Here is a 22,188-nt window from a genome sequence, read left to right as displayed (position 1 = left end):
GAGAGAGAGAGAGGAGAAAATTAGGATACAAGATGTTGTGCGTGGTTGTGACCAGATAGAATTAGAAGAAAGGATGAACATTCAAAGAGATTCCTTATCAGTTGACACATAAGGGCATTTGAAGCAGGTTAAATGAATAATGGAGGACTTTGTGACAGGTATACCCGGGGAGTTGAAAAAGGTCCGGGCCAGCTTTCGGTCAGTAGTGATGTTTTTGATCTCCTTGACCACATCCACCAGCCTCCCCACCACTGGTGGAACTCGCCTGTAACCCAAAATTCTGCAGAGGGAGAGTGGATGAAGGTGTGAAATGATAACAAAGACAAGTGCAAGGGACACAGAGACAGACAGAAAGAGAAAAAAAACTGAGAGGGGAGGGAGAAGTGATGAAAATACAGAATGGTGTTGCATAAAACATAATCATTATGTGGCTTTTTCACCCACCATTTCTCCCACTGTGCATAAACCCACGCAGTGTTGAAATACAAAACGGACTTGGTAGGCTACCTGTCCAGATGAAAGGCTCCGATTTCCGCATTGTGTCTCTCAAAGTCTGAGAAGTAGTAGAGGTTAGAATTGGTTTCTTCATATCTTTCCTGCCTGCAAGGAAGAAACAAAGTCAAGCTACAACAGCTAATAAATTAATCAGCTTGCCTACATATTTACATGAAGTAAACTTTTATTTGCTGGCTTGCTTTGGAACAGGCTGGCATGGAAGTTTCTGTTCAGCACAATATCAACCAACTAACATTTAAGATTATAAAATATTAGACACCTTCTTCCCTAATATTTATACAGTACATGTCTCAATTGTCTGAAGGCTTATCTAAAGGCCCCCTCGTTGTTTAATGGATTCAGTAAAAAAAAAGAAAAGTAGCCTAAATAAATAGGCTAATAGAAAGGAAGGATTTAATATTTCTTGAATTGTATACATTGTCTGTAAGGAGCAACGTGTTGTATTTGCCACTGTGACTCACTTCATGGGTTTAAACATGGCTTGTCCATAGTTGGGAAATGACATCACCAGCTTGAGTTGTGTCCCTCCAGATTTCTGCACTGCAAAACAGTACTGAGAATGTTTCCATAGCAACAAAGCACAGGCGTAAAGAAACACCATGTTGTGACATATATCCTTGGCCATCAATGGGACATACACAGATAGTCACTGACATGCAAACACACACACACACACACACACACACACACACACATGACACCCACACATACACATAATGTAAAATCTAACAAAGAAAAATATGTGCGTCATGACCGACATAAAATGGTTAAATAAAAAGTTGGTGGATTCACATGACAGTGTCATTGCTCACACACACACACATAGGTCTACACACAAGCCTGCTAGGACATTGTATTTATTGCATTCATTTCCATAAGAACTAAAACACCCCCACAATATATAACATTATATTTTCAGAAGCAGTTGGAACATATAGTTTGTGTATAGTGTCTCAATTATTTTATTTGTCTGTAAATGCTGTAAATGTCTGTTATATACCTGTTTTTTTTTTATTCTTTCCATATCTTCAAGTATCAGGACTGAAAAGGGTTTGGGGTTAATGGAGTAGGGTCAATGTCAAAAGCTGTCTTTTCTGAAGGGTCACATGGACTAGCTAACTTTAAAAAAGGAATGTGGGACTTGATTGATTGTTTGCTACATGGCCAGTGGTATTCTTGTACATTCAGTGCTGAGCCTCCAAGGCCCTTCAAAGCTTCGCAGTAGCTTTCATCGAAGGAGAACTTCAAAGTGAGTCTACAAAGTCTAACCCTACAGTAGACCTCAGATGTCACACATTCACAACAACCTCCGCCCCACTTGACTAAAATTAGTTCTGGTTCTGACAGAAATCAGACACCATGTTGTTCTTGTCCCAACTGCAGCTCTTCAAAAGAGGTTTACTGAGTCACCTGCCGTACTGACTCTCTAAACTCTACTTGAAAAAGAATGTTTGCGGAGGTGTCAGGTGCCTTTGCTCGTCTGACACCTCCGCTGTCTCGCATGATCAGTGTGTTGTTGGTGTAACAGTGTCTGGCTCTGCACTCTGCTCCCACCAAACTGTGGTGGAGTTAAAGGTGGAGTCAAATCTGAAAAAAAATCTTGTTTGTTGACAAGATCACTTTTGTCAGAATCAGTGAATAACTCCTCACAATCCGCTACCTGTACTGTACCTGTATATGGTGTTAAAGGTGGTCTCCTCATGATTTGCTAACTGTGCGTTCAGTGTGGGTGTTAAAAGAGATCCAGTGTTAATACACAGCCTAGTCTCAGTAAACAGGCAGGTTTTCTTGCTACGATGGGCCCCCTTTGTTTACCAACCCTTTGTTTACATACCAGTTTCAGAGCCTAGGCTGTGTATTAACACCAGCGTTTTTTTCAGCGTTTTTTTTGTAAGGAGATATTCACTGATTTGGATAAAAAGTGATTTTGACAACAAGCGTTCCCCAGAAACGCTGACTCCACCTTTAATACACAGCCTAGGCTCTGTTAACCGGTATGTGAACAAAGCGTATGTGAACAAAGGTGGCAAAAGTGATTTTGACAACACACATTCTCTACAATTGCTGACTCCACCTTTAAATAGCTACTTGCAGGGTTAGAGACCCCAGTAGGAAAATGTGTGAGTGAATACAAAGAGCATAGCAAACTATGACCCAGCTGCAAAAAAAGAAGCCCAGAAGTCTTGTGTCACACCTGCACTGACGATGCGGTGTGTAGCGAGCTGCTTGGTCAGCGGCTCCATGTTGGGGTCATGATGTGGGTACAGCTGCCAGCGAGTGATGCCCAGGTGGAAGCGCAGCCAAGGAGGATGGCTGTTACTGCTGCTATTCCACTGGACGCCCTCGTAGCCTTCCTGGCTGGCACTCTGCCTGGAGAGAGACGGAGGCCAGAGGGAGTGATGGGGTTGAAGGTTGAGGAGGGCAAAAGGACAGAGGAGAGTGTGTCAGCATGATGTTATACAGAGGCTCGACCTAGGAACGGTCCACTGGTGCTGGAGATGGAAAATGTCCAGTAGAAAATTACATTTATAACAACAAATGCTTAGTCAATTCACAAAATATTGCATTGACTAAAGTTGACCTGCAAAAATGTTGATGATTTGAGTCAAGTATCTTGGATTGCCTTTCTAAAGCTTCTGAATGTAAACTTTTTTAATTGAAAACTGGACTTCTTCGAAATAATTTCTGTTGGAAAATGATTTTTAGAATAGACAATAATAAAACAATAAAATAAAAGTGACAAATGAACCAGTATTGACAGCAATTGTTTGTCACAGCAATCTCATGTTTGAGGATGTATGATCTATTCACCTTATTTTGGAACGTAACCATGGAAGACGCCATTGTTGTTGATCCTGTCATCGAACTTCCGGTTAGCTTGATCTTAGTATAGCATACCTGCGGAGCCCCGTTGTTTGTTCCGTCCACTTTATGTATAAATAAACCAACTGAATAGCATCCCTACCCGGAGAAGTGACTTGGCTATGAAGCTACGTTGAAGAAACCACTCCGGGTGCTATCCAGGTATGTCAAACTATCAACAGCCTCCTCTGTTTACTGGTTTGATTACAAAGTTTGTGAACAATTTGTAGCCTACTAACAACAAAAACTATGGCGGAACGAAAATTATGTATCATGTAACGTGTGTTACCTAATTAATTCTGCATTCAATTCTATGTAAACATACATATTTTACTTATTTAACAGTTAAACCAGATAATAATATAGGCTACCTACTAATGTAGATTGGGCCGAATAGGCCTATGATGACCACAATCAGGCTGAGTAGCCTACAGATCAGATATTTGCAATCATTGTGGATTATGGAAATAGTAAATGCACATGTTATCTAAGAGTTGTTTACAGTGGGGAAATTATTATTTTGTTTGTAGGCTGCATTAATGAAATACAATTTTCTATTTTACTAGGTGACAATGCAACACCCAGCACCGAGCCATGGATGTGGATGTGCCAAACTCACTGAGATGCTGTGACCCAGTGGGAGGACTGGACCCTTTGTGACCATAGTTACAGTTCATGTCTCCCCCAAGAAATGTACAGTTAAATGTCAATTGGTTTACTTATTACAAGACATATGCAAAATGTACAGTAACATTTTAAATTTGTACTTATTACAAAAGACATGCAAAATGTACAGTAAAGTGCCACAAAGTTTATTAAAAACACATACTTATTTCAACAGCATTCAACAAAGAAATATTTTGTTTTAATTCCTTAAATGTATTATATTAATTAAGCAATTTTGGAATCAGCTTTTGTGAAAACAAATAATTGCTAACATACTACCGGAAACTTTTTCTTCTTTGAAATACATTTTAACTACATTAACAGAATGTTTAACATTAGGGCGAGATGGGAGAAATGAACAGCTGGTTTAGATCTAGTTTTTACAAAGCTGCTTGTATTTCATATAGTGACAACCTGCCTGCCTGAATTTCATTTGCAATACGAGGCAGCATATATTTAAAATAGAAAGCCTTTAGACTTGGCACAATTTCTGTACAGAAATTTGCATCATTAGCTACACCCAGCAATATTGCTGCTGGGATGGGGTTACACCAACTGGAAATTGAAAATATGTCTTGTTGGTAAACTCTCCTCCCGTCATGTTAAGACTCCACTGCTCTGCTTCTTTCAGTTTAATTGTTTTTCTAAGTATTGATAACACTCTCCTTATACTTTGTGAAAACCAGCTGAGGCCAGACACTCTGTTCCTCACGTAAGGCAACCGATTACAGTACCCGCTGAACTGTAATTGGTGTCCTTGCGTGAGGGACAGAGCGTCTGGCCAATTGCAATTAAAAAAAAATCTAAAATCCACACAGCAACTTCTTTACACATTTTAATGTACAACATTTTGCACAATCACCTGAAAGAAGAGTGACTGTCGTAACAACAAACACGGACCAGTGGGTTTTCCCAGGAAATGTGTCCCTGCCCTTATTGGCAGTGAGTAAAGGGAGAACTGCCTCATGGGAGGATCTCGCTGTCTCTCAATCCACAGCTGAGTTCAAAGCTTTTCTTAGACTGAAAGTAAGTTTTACTTTGTTAGCCTCTTAGAAATGTAGTGGTCTCAAAAGTAAAATGTATGTCTTAGAAAAATAGTGAAGTGAAAGTCATAAGTTTCCAAAAAAGCAGATACTCAAGTATAGTACAGACATTCAAAAAGTTGGAACTCAATAATTTAACTTATTTACTGTCCACCACTTCATGTAATAGTCATGCGGCCCATGTGATTGTGATTTTAATGCCCCCCATGTTCACATCTGAGATCTTATTACTGAAGTGGTCTTCCTGAGAAGTCAGAGGATTTCTCCAAGGCTGGACACTTGGAACAGTACTCAGTGTTCATCACTCCATCAGGGCTTCCCGACAGCCATGGCTCCTCTGCTGACCACTGTGCAAAAAGAAGAAAGAAAAAATATATTTTTGTCAAGCAGCAATCGAGTGGTTGAATCAATATACATGTAGGCCTACAGCAGTTCTAAATATTTCTGATTAACGATGGCAGACATCTGAATATTATAATAAACAACTTACTTTGAATCAAAGTGTTATTATTAGACTTGTACTTTCTGTGACATAGAAATAGACTGAATATCACAGATTATCCTGAATAAGTCTCAGAACTGATATTAAAATGTGTTGATTATGTAAGATTTAGTCAATCTTATTTCATTCCAAATAATTTTGTGGAAAAGAGTTGCATTAAACTGTGTAAATGTAAAACACGACTCCATGCACAGAGATGGCAGTACATCTCATTTAATAGTTGCTTGCACAGTGTTCCACTTAAACGGAGCGAGCAACTACTAAACATGGTGTATTGCCAATGCCATAATGTCTTTGTGTATGGAGTCATTTCAAATGGGATATATTTTGTTTTTATGTAGAGAAGATTTACACACTTACCTCAAATCCATTTATGTACATACATTCTTCCTCTGCCAGATTCTGCCGATTCTCATTCTCGTTGTGCTGTGATACACGAAAAAGCATGTTAGCAAGTTAAATTTGATTAGGTTTAAATAGAAATGGTATTGATTGTATAAGTAATCGCAAAGTTTTAGTGTTGTCAGAGGCTATTTTAACTAAAGTAGCTGCAAACATTTATTATGCTACTTCACATGAGTCGATATTTTTCATGTTATTTCTATTTTCTGGTTAGATAAAACATAGAAAACTGATCATTTGAACTTAATTTAATCATATAATTGTATATTGGGAAAGATTATCAGATGATATAATTTGAGATTACACTTTAGAATAGAGAAATATGCCCTTTTATGATTGACAATCATTGTAGGTTTAAAACAAAAAAACATCATATTGTCTTACCTTCCTCAATTGAAGCTGCTTTACTTGGAGTAGCCTAGTACAGCCCGCTTTACCCCTCTGAAGGTACTGACTCAGTGCTCTTGACATTTTTCACCATGGCTCCATCTTCTCCAAGGGACAGCTAAATATGACCATAGTAATCTGGCCACTTTCTCATGTCATCCTCGTTGCGGGCGTCTGACTGCCGCATCGTAATAAGAGGATGCGACCACGATGTGTGTAGATGTTAGCGATGTAAGCTAGTTTATCGAAAACAAACTACTAAATTACAAATGGCTTAGTACTTAACTTACTAAACGTACTACTTTTACGTTTAGAACCTTTCTGTAAACAAATATTTCTTCCCTACGATTCAATTGTGCTTCATTGTTTGCCGCTGTTTACATTCTTTCGCGGCTCTGCAGCGCTGAACCGGAAGTCGCATGATAAACTCGCTAGAATCGGAAGTGGAAAACGGGGCGTTCCAAAATAAGGTGAATACTCATTCAAAAAATGTCTTGCATTGTAATTTGATGGCTTCTGTTTTGTCATGCAGTATGAAAAAAGGTAAAGATTACTTAAAAACAAGAAATTAATAGTCACAATAATATGAATGATCAATAATATCTATCATTTTGAGTATATGATTGATTAATTCTGAATATTTTAGACATGTTAGAACTGTCCCTGACATGCGTTACAACTGTCCCTGTATACTGGGACAGTTGTAACAGTAGATAGTATGTATTATAATTAATTTTGCAATCTTTACACATTTCATAAATCCACTTAAATACATTGTTTCAGTAGCTAACAGATTGAAGTTTATAATATAACAAATTGGTTACTCCAGTTTAAATAGTTTTGAATTTATCGCAAAAATTGCGTGTTACAACTGTACCTGGTCTATATGTATATATATATAGTGTGTGTGTGTGTGTGTGTGTGTGTGAGAGAGAGTGTGTGTGTGTGTGTGTGTGTGTGTGTGTGTGTGTGTGTGTGTGTGTGTGTGTGTGTGTGTGTGTGTGTGCAGATAAAGTTTTATAGAATTGAAAATTGACATTGAAAGATGTGGAGGACACAAATACACACACACACACACACACACACACACACACACACACACAGTCTTTTGCACATTTGCTGTATAATATACTGACCACATCTGGGAGCTCTTCCCTCTAGCCTTGACCTTTGCTTTCACTTTCAACAGCCAGTCCTCCTCAGGGATAGCATGGCTAGGCATATTGTAGAGAGGATGGTCAAACAGCGCCTTCAGCTTTAACAGCCCAGACTCCACAATACGAGCTCGGTTGCTGCCATAGCGACCCACATTGACTCGTCCTTTCATTGAGGCTTTTTTACCCTCTGTCGCTATGAACATAGTGTCAGAAAACATTCTCACACGGCCCTTGGCATCCTTATTGGCATCCTTTTTGGCATCGTTATTGGCATCGTTATTGGAAGATTCTCTCTGTGTGGTGTCAGCTGGTGCCTTGGCTATACCCCCGATCCCCACAGAGCGTGCCATGCCTGTGCGGATGTGTGTGGTGGGTGGCAGTGGGGGGTCCCAGGGCAGGTGGTCAATGGGAAGAGAGAAAAACACCATGAGGAGGTGGAGGAAAACGGTGATGAAGGCCAAGGACAGACAGATTGTCCCGGAGCGAAAGCGCATATGCCACATCATGCCACTGAGAGAACGGTGAGAGAGGTGAGCACTTTAAAGGAAGAAGAGAAAAAAAATGTGGTCTAAGAGATTTTGATTTTGAAATGAGAAAGAATGTGAGAAAAGCCCTCTGGTGTAGAAAAAACAAACTTTCTATCGTGTTCAGGTCAAATCTGACACATTTTGAAGTAGGTGTAGATATTTAAAAAAATATATATTATTATTGATATAACCCTGCCTTCATTAAACCCTCAATGATGGCCTACTATAAAGAACATTACTTTGTGGGCTAAGGTATATTCAAATAAAGCTTAGTATATCATGGTTATGGATGGATAATCAGTTACTGAGCACATTTCTTTGAATTATAGTTTTTTTTTCAGTACTTGGTAATGAATTCCAACACGGGTTAAATTGAATCTGCAAACACAAGTGTGTAACAGCTTTTTCTAACATAACCGGAGGGTTAACAGTAGCAGCATTAAGTAAAGAAAGGCTGACATTTTGAACAACATGGTAGCTTTATAAAGGCATAAAGGAAGCTTTTTACAATGTCAATAAAAGTCAATGTCAGTCCTATGGCCTTGTACTCTTATTTATTGAAGTCATTGCAAACATAATCTTAGACATAGAAAGTAGCAAAAGGCAACTTACCCAAACATTCCCAGAGGAATAAGAGGGGACTTCATCCAGTATGCAGTCAGCCTTTACTCAGTTGGTTATACTTTTCACTATTTTCTTTTCACTATTTCAGGCTCAGGAAGGGACGGTTGCCAGGTTAAAGTGACCTGGACACAGATCAATGTGTTTACTCTCTCTCTTTGAACGTCTCCTGTTTATTTGTCCTGTGTGTTGGTGGATTCATCAGTTAGACCTTTTTCTTCCCCAACTGGAACCTTACTACAGAGTCCCCAAACGTCACATCAGAGAACGGAATGCTTTACTTTAAATAAAATTAAATAAAATGTATAATGTAGTTTTGAAATGGCGTTTTTCTGCTTGATTGTCTTAAATGACGGCCAAGACTGTGTAAAAAGCCCAGTCAGACCTTATTTGAATACACATATCAACAAACTTGAATGTGCACTTGATGCAGATTGCAGGACGATGTACTCTGCATTAAAGCAGATCGTTTTAGATTTAAAACAGGATTGTAAAGAGGCAATGAGCAAATCAAGACAAACTTATGTTTTTTGATGTGGAAACCTTGCTTTTATGAAAGATAGAATTATTAATCAATTAATTCAACAATTTCTGAATCTACGTTCTGCTTCTGCTTCTATGCACAAAAATGAGAAAAAATGTAGACTTCAAGTCCCCTCTTTGCTTTATTGGCATCAATCTGCAGCTTGTGGTTATTGTCTTCAATAGAGGTTGGAAACGATCTCCTGCATACTTCACATAACGGCCCTGTCTTATATAGTGTCCTAAACCATAATGTGTCACATAAACGTAAATTAGAGCAAAGCTTCAGTGTCAAGTAATGAAATAACACAGAAATTGTAATATTAGCATTGGTTTGTTTTTACCTGAGTCTAGGGGTTAAAACAACATCTTATTTGTTCATTAAAAACTAATTGTATTTCTCTATATCCTCATTATCAGACATAATTGCCGTTGTGTTTCCCCACAGTATTGAATGGCTGAGAAAAATAGGAAATGTGGACATCAATTTATAAGACTGGAATCAGACTTATTTCCTCCAACAGGTTGATTAAAGGTTTTGGTTTTGGAAATGCTCAAAAAAGTATTTTAGACAGTTTTTCCTGTAGATCTAACACTACTGCAACATGCAAAACAAAAAGGAGAGAGCCAGAGAGTCAGTGTGTTCTCGGAAAATGTATGTGAAAAAATAGACAGTGTATACATAAACAGTGAATTGAACTGAAGTCTGTCAGACATTTTGACGAGGCACTTCACAGACAGGCCAGTGGCAACACACATGCTTGATATTCTGTGGGTGTGTTTACTCTGAGACTTTGATTCAGGAATCTCAGACATCATGGAGAGTCCCGCAGGACACACTGGCTCTGTGAAGTACGGCTCTTTAATGTCTGCTGTGACTGCTTGTACGTATCTAAATGTTGTGTGTGTGTGTGTGTGTGTGTGTGTGTGTGTGTGTGTGTGTGTGTGTGTGTGTGTGTGTTCACGTAGAGCAATCCATGTGAAAGATCTGAGTTTGTCAAAATGCATGAGTCATACCATACATTTGTATCAGCTAAATAGAGTGCATTGAACAGGTTTAATGCAACCTTTCCCCCCTGTATTCATTCAGGTGGTCATATTAATTTATTATTTATCGTTGCTCATAAAACATGGATGGTTTTGACTACAACATGGGCTACATGCAAATGAAGCAAACCAAATGAACATAATAGAAACCACAGTATGATTGCAAGCTGAACTCATCATAACTCATAGAGTCAGAGCAATGGCACACATTGTATTGTTCATGTCTTTGCCTCAACTTAAAGCAATTAACATCACTGACACCTTTCCATCAACAAACATGTCACATATACAATTCAAAGTTTTGTCATAATATGTTGATGATATGGTTAGGATTTATCCTCTGGAACAATAGATATATGTATGAAAATGTCATGGCTAACCCTGAATCAGTTGTTGAGTGTCCAGTAAAATGTCCTTGTGCCCTGCAGGGTATCATCTGGGTTCATGATTCCCTTATTTATACATTTTTTTGTTTAATCTGTTTGCCCTCATGGCCAAAGCTTTGTGTACGAACTACGACTGTGGACCCGGAAAGTGCAATACTACTTACAGTGATAAAAACAATGATTCAAATTGCTTTTCACAAAACCCAAGGACACTTTAAAAAAAGAAACAAAGCACCCAGTTTGTTTTTCTATTTGCCACAATAAAGACTTGACTCCCAAACCGAACATCCCACATTCAAAAACTTTACATCCCCGGATTATATGAAGTGAGCGGCCGGCGGCATGGTCTGCGACGCCCGGGTCCCGATTTGCGCCGGAAGGCTTGGCCCCCTCATAACTGCTTGCAGTTCTAGTTATACTTATCTTACTTGTTTTTTGTGTTCATCATTTGTTCATTCATTGTCATATGAGTGTCAGCACCATCTAGAATTACAATGCACATCATATTTTGTGAGCCACTAATCCACTGGCAGATGTCTACTTTAGTTGATAAATATTACAGGCGGAGCAAAAAGTTCTCAAGGATATGCTCAGCCCTTTGGCAAGATGATGAAAAAATAATTCTGAAGGCAGGACCCTAACAGCATCATAACTGTCATGACATCCATGAATTTTCCTCAAATATTTCGATTTAGTCTTTCTTACTCAGCTCACCTACTGGGCCCTCATGCTTTTTGCTAAGTGCCCTACTTTGTGTCTAATGCACTCTCTATGTCCCTCACTGATGCATTATAAACAAGTTTGATCCACACATCTACTACGCATCTCTTTTATCCCCCACTGCCGATAGTCAATATGAAAGCTGCCTCTCTCACACACACACACACACACGCACGCACGCACGCACACACACAAACAAACACACACACACACACACACACACACACACACACACACACACACACACACACACACACACACACACTTGCAGAGAGACCTACACTCATATTAATATTGGATGGTGTTTCGGATTCCTCAATAAGAAGAAAAGGGCCCACTAGCAATGTTCAGATGAAAAATGTATCCCTCCCGCTGTCCTTTGCCGTCCTTTGTCGCACTCCATCTCTAACTTTGGGCTCCCCAATGCACTCTGCTCCTCTGTAACTCTCTGTATCCTTGAATGACTGTTGAAAAACATGTTCTCTCTATCTCCATGTCTCTTTTTTTGTACTAGCTATTGAATTATGTGACTTGTCATTCACTTCATCATCAATCCTCTATATGACTTCTCCCCTTTATTTCCTGTGTCTTTCACTCATACTCACACAAACAAACATGCACACAGGTAGGCCCATCATTGCAGGTGGTAAGGAGGCTGCTAAGATACAACACAGAGCTGCTTGGAATGAGGACACAGTGTGAAGGCATACAACTGTGTTTGAATTCTAAGCGCAGACATCATCAGTTAGAGTACTAACAATGGTACGTCTGCTGCAGTCATTGAAAGTCTATTTCCCCACTGCTGTGACACACTATGTGAAAGCCTTGGCAGATGATGGCAGCTACTAACAGATGCGTCAGTTGTCAAAGAAATGTATTGGCATTTTTAAAGTTAAACAAATAAATAACAAAGAAAAAAGCAAATAAAATAAATATTTTAAACTAGAAACCAATACTTAATTAATAAACACATAGACATGAAGCAAAAAGAAACAAATAGAAAAAATAAATAAAAAAAGGGTAATAAAGAAATAACAACAATTCATAAGTTAATAGGCAGATCATAGTTTGATATATAGAGCAATAAGCAAAGTCAGTCATGTAACAGAGGGAAACATTGACAATAAGGACATAATTTGTATGTAATATATTTAATCTATTTCTCCCATCTTTATTCAAACACGTATACTTGATTTCTAATGCTTATTTTGATAATACGATGTATCGTTTAACTAATTTTCCATTACAGTTTTTGTATTTTAATTAAATTAAAAACAGTTTAAGTTGTAGTTGTATTTCCCAGAGTTTCCCAACATGATTATAAAAATGCTGGAGACCAAGAGATTTGTTCAGTCGGCCAGCAATCACATTTCGGTGAGGATTATTGTTAAATTATGTAATTTATTTTCTATGCATTTTTATTTTTGGTCCCTTAATTCCCAGAAAAATATAATTACCGAGGGCATGACTTCTGTATTGTCGATGGTAGCTAAAACGCTGCCTGCAGCAACGATAAGAGTAGAAATCAAAAATAGAAGTAGAGAAGGAGAACTTTAAGCTACAGTAACCAATGTGCTAAAATGTACTCTGGATCAAATTGCTATGTGTGATGTGAAAGGTGTTGTTCTCAGTGGCAAACCCACAGAGAATTATAACCAGGCTATGGCTTTCTCCCCAGCTAAACGTCCCTAAGCATCTTTTAGCACTGTATTAGTTCACTCTCACCATTATCGTGTGTCCTCGAAAAAGCCAGAAAAAGAAAGTGGCTGGCTGGTGAAGATGGTGGAGCATTCAGCATCTAAACAGATATATCCCTCAGGAGTTGTTGGGGAGCAAAACACAGCTAAAAAGGAGAAGTATGTTGGACAGTTACACAACTACAAATGACTGTTGAACGTTAAACCATGTCTGCTTGATATTTAAACGGCTAGATATTAAATATTTAATGTAAGATTACAATATGTCAAGGTTTTGTTTACAGCTTGTTCAGCTGCCTCCAATGCACATTCAACATGAACAGAAATTGCCTGAGCTGAGCAGGCAGAATAGAGCAGCCTCTATGGAATCTTATTCAGTCGGCCTTCGTTTAACTCTTATATATACACTTGGCATTGTTAAATTACACTCATACATAGGAAAATAGTACTTTTTTACAACTTTAAATGTTGAGGTTAAGAATATGATGGACACTTGGTAAAGAATGTAGCAGATAAAAGTAATTGTACGATAAATGTATTGCCATAACTTCTGCCAGTGGTACGTATCTGGGGAGTGACAATGCTGCAAAGCAACACAGTAATAACCTCAAACCAGCAGCTGAAGTAACAAGAACATTGGCATCAGGAAGCTGTGTGCAAGATATTTGACATTTTCCTTCTGTGTTAATGAGTCTTTAACTTCACTGAAAATCCATGTGAGCCACTTGCAGGATAACAAGCGTTGGTTCTTTGCACTGGGGAGAGCACATCAGTGTTGAGTTGGAGCAAACAAGCAGATTCTTTAAAGTGACTCTGCGGCTCCTGAATATTTAACCCAGTCAAGCAGACACAGGAACAGAGCGTCTGAGGTGAATAATGAATTAGATTCATTACGTATTTACTGACACAAGACCCACCGGATTAATCAGGGGGTTGTTACAAAAAGAGTCACAGAGTACAAATATCTCGGCATCTGGTTAAATGATAAACTCACTTTTAATTTCCATATAAAAAATCTTGTTTGTCGACTACGACAAAAAATTGGCTATTTTTATAGGAACAAAACCACCTTCCCTTTATTTAGTAGGAAAAGGATTATTGAGGCAGTTTTTATGTCTGTCCTTGATTACGGTGATGTGGTTTACCGGCATGCATCTCATTCATGTCTTAAACTCCTAGACTCTGTTTTTCACTCTGCTTTAAGGTTCATCACAGGAGATGCTTATGACACACACCATTGTCTTTTATATGAAAAGGTTGGGTGGTACTCCCTTAAAGAGAGACGTGATGCACATTGGCATATTTTTATTTACAAAGCCTTGACCGGGAAGCTTCCTCGTTATTTAACAGAAATGTTGCAAATTTCAGATGGGCTTTATCAGACCCACTCCACTGACATGCTCATGCTTTATGTCCCACAAGCCCGGACTGAGCTGGGAAAGACAGCTGTTAGCTTCAGTGCCCCCGACTCCTGGAACAACTTACAGCAACAAATTAAACTAAATACCTTCATATCCTTTAATCAATTTAAACAAACTATCTTAAATCTGCCAAACTCTACCTGTAACTGTTTTAATTAGGCTATATTGTACTTTCACCCATTTAATTTCATTTTAATTGCTGCCACTCTTCACTTTATGTAAATGTTTCAATAGTTTTTTTGTTTTTTGTTTTTTTCTTCTCTTCACCTGTTGTTGTGTATTTGATGTATTTGCATTGAATATTGTGTATGCATTGTTGTTTTTCCTTGGAATTTGTTTGAACTCGACGTCATTGAAAATGAGGGTCACCCCTCAATTGGTCTCTCGAGGATAAATAAAAGTTAAATGAAAAAATGAAATGAAAAATAACAGCTGAATTTGCAGGTTCCTGCCTTCACGTAAAATATCCCAACAAGAATCTAGGTGGAAGTTTCAAATCAGTGTTTTTATTCTGATTATATTAGCAGGAATCCACAGAACTGCAGCTGTATCCCTGATAAATCTATCCTTAACGGTAGATGTTTAAGGCATGGAGAAATGCCAAAGGACTTTTAAGCCATTGGTTCTCAAATCTGAACTGTTCCTCAACTCAACATGCATCGACGGATGATTGGATTGGTGTTGTTAAAAATTAATATTTTGCAAAAACACCCTTTTGAGGACACTGGCAACATCCCAAGGAATGAGATAGCACCTGATAGTATCAGTGTAGACACTGTTTTTGATGCAGGCCATGCCAACTTGGCTATTAGCTGTGGTAGTTACACAGCAAAATTGGATAGGTAGCATTCAAATCAGTCATTAGTTGTAACATAAATCATGCAAACTGAAACCGGATACTAAGAGGCTAAGCTATCTCTCTGCCAACCACTCTCTAAATGACTAACTGATAGATCGAGCGTATTTATATATAGATTTTTTTAAGAAGACCAAACCTTGGAATGACAACGGTTGTGGTTTGCCATTGTCAAAGCTTGGAATAGTTAATTTGCCCTGAAATGTTATGTTGACGAACATATCAAGCCCATAACAAACAAGAACAATTCATGGCCCATAATAGATAGGCAACTGCAATAACCTAGTATAGAAGACCATAGGGTTAAGATAAAATCTAAGCTTTGAGACAAAGGAGGACTTTAAGCACTAGAAAAAGACTCTCCGGACACTTTACAGGAAGCAAAAGGAGATTACGCCTGTTACATACTGTATCAAACAACTGTGGGTACATGTATGATTCCCAGATCCAGTATAATTAAGCAGAATGCATATGAAATTAGTTTGAATATTAATTTATGGCTTAACCATCAGTTGATAAAAGTAGAAGATAATCGTCAGTGAAGATTTATTGCAGACAAGGAGAGTTTTGTGAGCGACATATTAGAGGAGCTGGCCACAAGCGTGTGAGCATCAGAGCATGGTGAGATGAGAGTCTGTGCAGCCTGACCTGATTTAGGGTCATGGTGTTTGAGTACATAAATGCTGAGGTGGTTGTTGCCAGATTCTGCTACTCCGTCAATAATGGCGTCCTCCCTCCCTCCCTCTGCTACTGGGTCAAAATGCCCTCTGCACTGTCATGGTGAAAATGGGGTACTTCTTTACATCACATTATAGTTTTTTAGTGTCACATCATTCTCTCAGTTCCTACGGTCTGCAGGAGCAATATTAGGAACGGTGTTGTTTTTAGGGAAAGCAATTTATTTTGAAACGTGTCTGAGAGTACTTTTTTAAATTGTTTATTTCATATCAGCTGTTTCCAAAATCCTTGCACAAGACCATCTCATAGAAGGCCAGCCACACAGTAATATACTAGACATTAGAGAAAGTGTTCACACAATTGGTTGGTCTATTGACAGAAATGTCACAACTCAAATGTCTAAAACTACGGAGTTTCACTCATTGCAATAGTGTAAAAATGAGTTAATGTTTATTTAATGTAACTGCTGTGGGGTTTTTTGTTTGGCTTCAGGTAAACATAGCAATAAGATTTTTCTTTGAGATTAGGATTAAAATAGCTTGACGATTATAATATGGGTTCATTTAAGGTCGAGGTAAGGGATACATTTACAAAAACAACTGTAATACATATATAAATGCACGTACAATGGGTTTATATTTACATTAATGCATTATTAATAAAGATACTTGCCTTTTTGACTGCAGATTTAAAGGTGAAATGTCTACATTAACACAAGCAGCTCAACATCTCCATTAAAATGTGCTGTATGTTTATGTAAAGAAATATGTACTATTACTGAAATTAAAGAAAATATCCTTGAAACTCTTACATCCTTTGGTATCATACAGAGTAACTTACTTACTGTACTTTATACCTTCAATAAATGTACTATTTCTACATGATCTTCACTTTTAAATTGCTGATTTTAACCAACTTAAAGTTTATAATAAGTGTGCTTGTTTTTGATATTCTTCTTATTTGTACTTATTACTCAAAGCTCTACAGACAGCTGAGAATTTTCCTTGAGATTGACTTTTTTAACTGCTGGATTGATGCCTTTAAAATGGATTGCATGAATTGTAAAAAGTATCCTTGGTTGAACCACATAGCAGAACTCCAAGGAACTCTACAAAGACATTAAGGCAAAACTGGCAGTTTGACAAACTTTTCCCCAAAACTATGTCAGTTGCCTTTAGAGGAAAACAACATTTACATTTCAAGCAACGTTTTCTTTTCTACACAACTTTCTCTGGGAAAACCTGCCTTCTCGAATCTTCATAACCCACCCTGACAGGTCCCAAACACTCCCATTATTTACTATTTTTTTCTACGTGTGATCGTCAACCCATGTTTGTTATTTTTGGAAGCTTCTTTCTTAGTCTCCTCCTCTGTATTTCTTATCTATAAAAGGCTTTGCAAAAGCAGCTGCTGGTATGTTATTTCTCTGTGTGAAGCATGTACGTTTAACTCACCTAACGTTCAAAATTGCTAAATTTACCTGAAATCCCTTCCACCTTTACCTGTCCTTTTTTGCTGCTGAGGTTTGCTTAGAACACATTTCTCCCCAAATGCCTTGCCTCAAAAGTAATGAATGTAATTGAAACCCTTCAGCTACAAACAAATATAAGAAAGAACAGGCAAAGTTCCTATTTCACCACATTTCAGAGTTTATTGTACAATCAGATCAATTCACACAAAATGTTCCATTGCACCGGATCATTTAAACTGGCATCAACATGAAAACAATCACATTGCAAATATCGCCCAGCCGGTGATATCATCAGGGATTATAACAAACACCTTTACAGCAAGAGAAGGTGGATCTGCTTTAGTGTTGTTTGACTCAGGAGAGTCTGAGCCTTTAGTTGTAACAAGAGGACACTAGTCTTTAAAAAGAAGTTTTTCAAGTTGCATCAAAATATGTACACGTAAAAAATATTAAAAATTTTATTGAAAGACTAGTGCGGTCAGAGAGAAAAAGACACGTGTGAAAGGTTACAGATGGTATGGACAGTTTAGTGTTGTACACACTGCTGAGGACGGTGACGGTGAAATGAAACTTAAAAAAACAGTGTGTGTCCAGCACACACAAACATATAAACTCACTCACACATACACGTTCCCTGAATAGGAATGAGGATAAAGGGACTTTGGAGACCCTGGCTGTATTATTTGTAAAAGTTAAACTTGCGTACAACATGCACGCTCAGAAATGTTTAGGACCATGGATGCGGCTTCAGAGACGGGTGGACGGCTGAAAACAAAGAGAAAAAGGAATGTGACAGATAAGGCAGGAAGCTATATTTTGGGCTACCAGCCAAAGTCAATGCCGCACTAAAATTCCCTTTCAATTATTTTCCCTGCCAACGACATTTTTAAAGTGGAAAAGATGATGGTTTATTGTCGGCCACAGTGGCTGGTAGTGTGGACAAACTAACCTGCCTCAACAAAAGTGTAACCAGTGTCTGGCTGGTAGCTAGTGTTCAGTCCCAGCCCAGTGACCACGTCACAGGGGGAGGATGTGCTACGAGCACTTCCACACACACACTGCCAGGCTGCCGCCAAAGAACATGTAGAGCAGATTCTTCACTTCATGTGTGACCTCAAAGCCGAAGCCTTCGCCGATCACCACGTGCCACGAGCTGCCGAATTTCTTGTCCATGGACTCCTTGATCATCTTCGCTGCACTCTGAGAAAGTGAGCAAAAAAATAAAAGATCAAGCAACAAATATTATGATCTTAGTATACGGGAGAAAAAAAGAATAATAGCTTTAATAACAAAATACTGCTGTCAAGAGTTTGATTTAATTCCTTTTAAACGCCGTTTACTATTGGTACAACATGGCAGGAAAATAACAATTTCTGACCAAGCTACCAAAGAAACCTCAAAGACCGGCAGCACTATATACACTTACCTCATTGTTGGTTGCAAACTTTTCACAGGCTGTAACACAAAGCTCCATTGTCTCAACCCTCATTTCCTCTGGCATGTCCGTGTGCTTAAGACAAAACACAAACGGTTAGGGTCTACGTTTTTCCTGTCTGAATCTGTCTTTACTAAAACAAGAGTGTATGACGGAGCTACGGACCAACAAGAATTAAACATTTGGATTTAGGATTTTTAAAACAATGTCAAAACTTTAGATGAAGAAATTGTCTCAAGTTTAGGTTAAAAGCAAAAGTTTGCTGAATGCTGCAATCTCCAGTGTAAACACATAAGCTGCATTGCATCACTTGCTGACTGTAGCACTCTCTGAACACACCACAGAGGCACAGCGCAGTACTTGGGATGTTTTCATCTGGGAAGCAAAAGTGATCAAATTGCAGCTTTTCTGACACATATGATACAGGGGAACCGGACAACTTGCCATCCTTAGTGTCTCAACTGTGCTTCTAAAGAACAGCTTGTAGGAAGTTGAATAGCTTCGGGACGAAATGTTTAGTTTAGTTTAGTTTAGTTTATTTGTTTATAGTTTTGTGGGCAGTCCCCTTTGAGAAGGAGCAGCTTTAGCCTATTTGGCTAATTTCCAGCTGTAGTCCCATGTTGAAAAATATGTTTTTTTAATTTGTCGCAAAATAACCATATTGTATCGTACCATGTTGATCTTCGTGATGATATTGCAAAAGACATTTGTAAAATATATAAACAATAAAAAGCTACCAATTGTTTTGAGGTATTAAATTGCAATACAGATTTCATGAAGAAATTATAGATCAAAATCCTACTCCCATGTCTTTAAGTATTATATAAACTGACAGATATTAACAGACACATTTTCTGTACTTAGATTTTCCCCAAATACAGATTGAGTTCCAATGAACATACAGTTAATTTGCAGCCTGCCTGCTCACACATCACAACTAAAGTAGGTGACTCTTAATAAAGAGAACAAAGTGATAAGGAAGGCTGATACTCTAACGGGGACTGATCTGGAGTCCTTACAGTTTGTTGTGGAGAGGCAGATTTTGGACAATCTGCTGAAGATAATAGACAGCACTACACAGTCCCTACTCAACCTCTTAACTACTCTACTCCAAGTCTCTACAGGAGGACTGAGTTTCTCACCCTATGAAGTCGCAGCCACACTCCTGACTGAGAAAACCGTTGTCTGCTATTTGTACCCACAATCTACTTATTTCCGTCATGACCCAGCCTTATTGACCATAGGTGAGAGTAGAAAATAAGAGCAACTTAAAGATTTGGAGATTTGCCTTCTGAGAAACCTGCAATCACAGGAAAGTGACTTTGCACATTTGAACTTGTGGTTTTTGATTATTAACTACTGAAACAATACAATTTCTCTCATGGACAGGCACGAAAAAAGTATCAATACCACCAGTAATCTACACAGCAACATAATGAAACCAAAATGTATATTGGATTTTGTTGTCATTGCAGAACGCCCTGCTCCCAGTCTCGGGTAGGATGTTGTTGTCCTGTACCCAGAGCAACTGTCCCGCCTCTCTCTTACCCTTATGAGAGGGAAGCTGTGCAGCCTCTTGTAGTCGGCCTCTTCTTTCTTTCCCTCGCCAGTCCCAGCCATTCCGACTCCTACAGGGGGAAAACACGTTAACTTACATGACATCCTCATTAGCTGAGGGTTTACTGAAATAAAAGCATTTGATGAGGATCCAGTGTTGCAGATAAAAAACATTCTATGACATGACCCGAGTGGAGACGAGGTTCACTTCGCTAAAACCCACTCAGCAAATGCTAGCTAGCTACAGTAAGAATATCATCGCAGTTTACACCAAAATATGTTTGTTCGTCCTATAGAAAGCCTCGATAGGTACTGCGCATCACTGCTGGTTCGTTAAAGTGTCCGGAGTTGATGCAGTTAGAAACCGTTAACCAGCGAACCAGGTTTTAACAGCTAGCTAATTAGCATAGCTTGCTAGATGGCAAACAGCTGATGCTACCGGTTGCTACCCCAAAAGATCCACTATTTTAAATCAATCTTCGTTGAATGCGAGTTCCAATGTATTGCCGATAGTTAATGTATGCATTGACTTAAAGGTGAATGCGTAAATATGAGTTACTTACGAGGCGTTTGTCCAGCGAAAACTTCTGCTGTTTGACTCTCAGTTCGGTTGTTAGGGAGACATTTTAAACAACTGATGAAGGTACAGAGGAAACCCCGCCCACTACAGACTAATAGCTTCGTTCCTATTGGTTCAGAGCCTGTCAATAAACTGAGCGAATCTTTCTATCAACATATTTTCTCAGTAGGCCCGATAGAAAAGAATAATTTGCGACAAAATTACTGCGGAATGATCCACTTCAGTTTGATATTACTATTATCAGCATTACATTTGATTGATTGGCATGAGCATCAGTTGTGGAAGAAGTAGACTATAGCTATAGGCATAGCCTACTACATAGATATTTTACTCAAGTAAAAGTAACAGTGCTGCTACAGTAGGCTAAAGGTAAAAGTCCTGAATTAAAAATATAACTCAAGACTATCAAAATAGCCCAAATAAAGTGCCCAAAAGTAAACAACATATAGGCTAAAATGACTGGATTATAGCACAATAGGTAGGCCTAGGTCTAAGTAGGCCTATAGCCTATATTCAACTACTAGCCTACTACTGGGCTACTTCATTCGGAATTATACATCATAATGTATAAGTTGGTTACGTTTTGAATTTAAAAATATGTTTTAAAGCTGGGGTGGGTAACTTTTTCACTGTAATATTTGGCAAAAAGCTAGCTATATGTCAAATCAAATCAAATCAGTTTTATTTGTATAGCCCAAAATCACAAGCACATTTGTCTCAGTGGGCTTTACATTTCATACAATATGATAGCCTATATGATACAATATGACACCCTGCCCTTACACCCTTAGCTCGGCTGAGAAAAAACTCCCAGTAAAAACCCTTTACCGGGAATAAAAAAAAAAAAAGAAATCTCAGGGAGAGTCGACAGAGTAAGGGATCCCTCTCCCAGGACGGACATGCTGCAATAGATGTCATAAGTAGAGAAAATCACGAAGGAATTTGATCATTGACCAGGTGATTACATGGTAATACTAAGTAAAGTGCGAATAGTGTGGATGCAGGAAGACTTCAGATGCTGCCAGAGGATCCACACCGTCTCGTCTCCACCAGGGAAAACTAAGGTTTCCATCGCCGGGATTACATCCCACGTCTCCAGGTGGCATCCTTAACCACTGCAACATCTTTCGCGTTG

At 38.6% G+C, this 22,188-nt stretch overlaps 2 protein-coding genes and 1 long non-coding RNA gene across 3 annotated transcripts in view; all 3 read right to left on the bottom strand.

The window, feature by feature from the left end:
- Nucleotides 1–8,041, bottom strand: part of LOC307252287 (extracellular serine/threonine protein kinase FAM20C-like) — a gene marked incomplete at both ends in the record, with an annotated part of 51,966 nt that extends 43,925 nt beyond the window's left edge. Inside the window, 5 exons of the mRNA XM_080029924.1 lie at nt 165–280; nt 508–600; nt 978–1,056; nt 2,711–2,882; nt 7,511–8,041. Of these exons, the coding sequence (XP_079886050.1) occupies nt 165–280; nt 508–600; nt 978–1,056; nt 2,711–2,882; nt 7,511–8,041 (991 nt within the window). The remainder of the gene's footprint in view (nt 1–164; nt 281–507; nt 601–977; nt 1,057–2,710; nt 2,883–7,510) is intronic.
- On the bottom strand, nt 4,813–6,764 carry LOC307252399. Its single transcript, XR_013844927.1, has 3 exons — nt 6,376–6,764; nt 5,950–6,015; nt 4,813–5,434 (listed from the first exon to the last, which is right to left on the bottom strand). It is a non-coding gene; the product is annotated as an uncharacterized lncRNA (long non-coding RNA).
- Nucleotides 8,042–17,698: 9,657 nt separating the features above from the next.
- LOC307251364 (dynein axonemal light chain 4) lies at nt 17,699–21,116 on the bottom strand. The gene is made up of 4 exons (XM_080028713.1): nt 21,037–21,116; nt 20,465–20,544; nt 18,908–18,991; nt 17,699–18,681 (listed from the first exon to the last, which is right to left on the bottom strand). Exons 2-4 carry the CDS (start codon nt 20,534–20,536, stop codon nt 18,517–18,519), a joined length of 321 nt encoding a protein of 106 aa, XP_079884839.1. The 5' UTR covers nt 20,537–20,544; nt 21,037–21,116; the 3' UTR covers nt 17,699–18,516.
- Nucleotides 21,117–22,188: the final 1,072 nt, after the last annotated feature.

The sequence above is a fragment of the Ammodytes marinus genome (genome assembly GCF_949987685.1).
Source record: "Ammodytes marinus genome assembly, chromosome: 6".
Lineage (NCBI taxonomy): Eukaryota > Metazoa > Chordata > Actinopteri > Uranoscopiformes > Ammodytidae > Ammodytes > Ammodytes marinus.
This window is presented reverse-complemented; position numbering and strand designations above follow the sequence as displayed.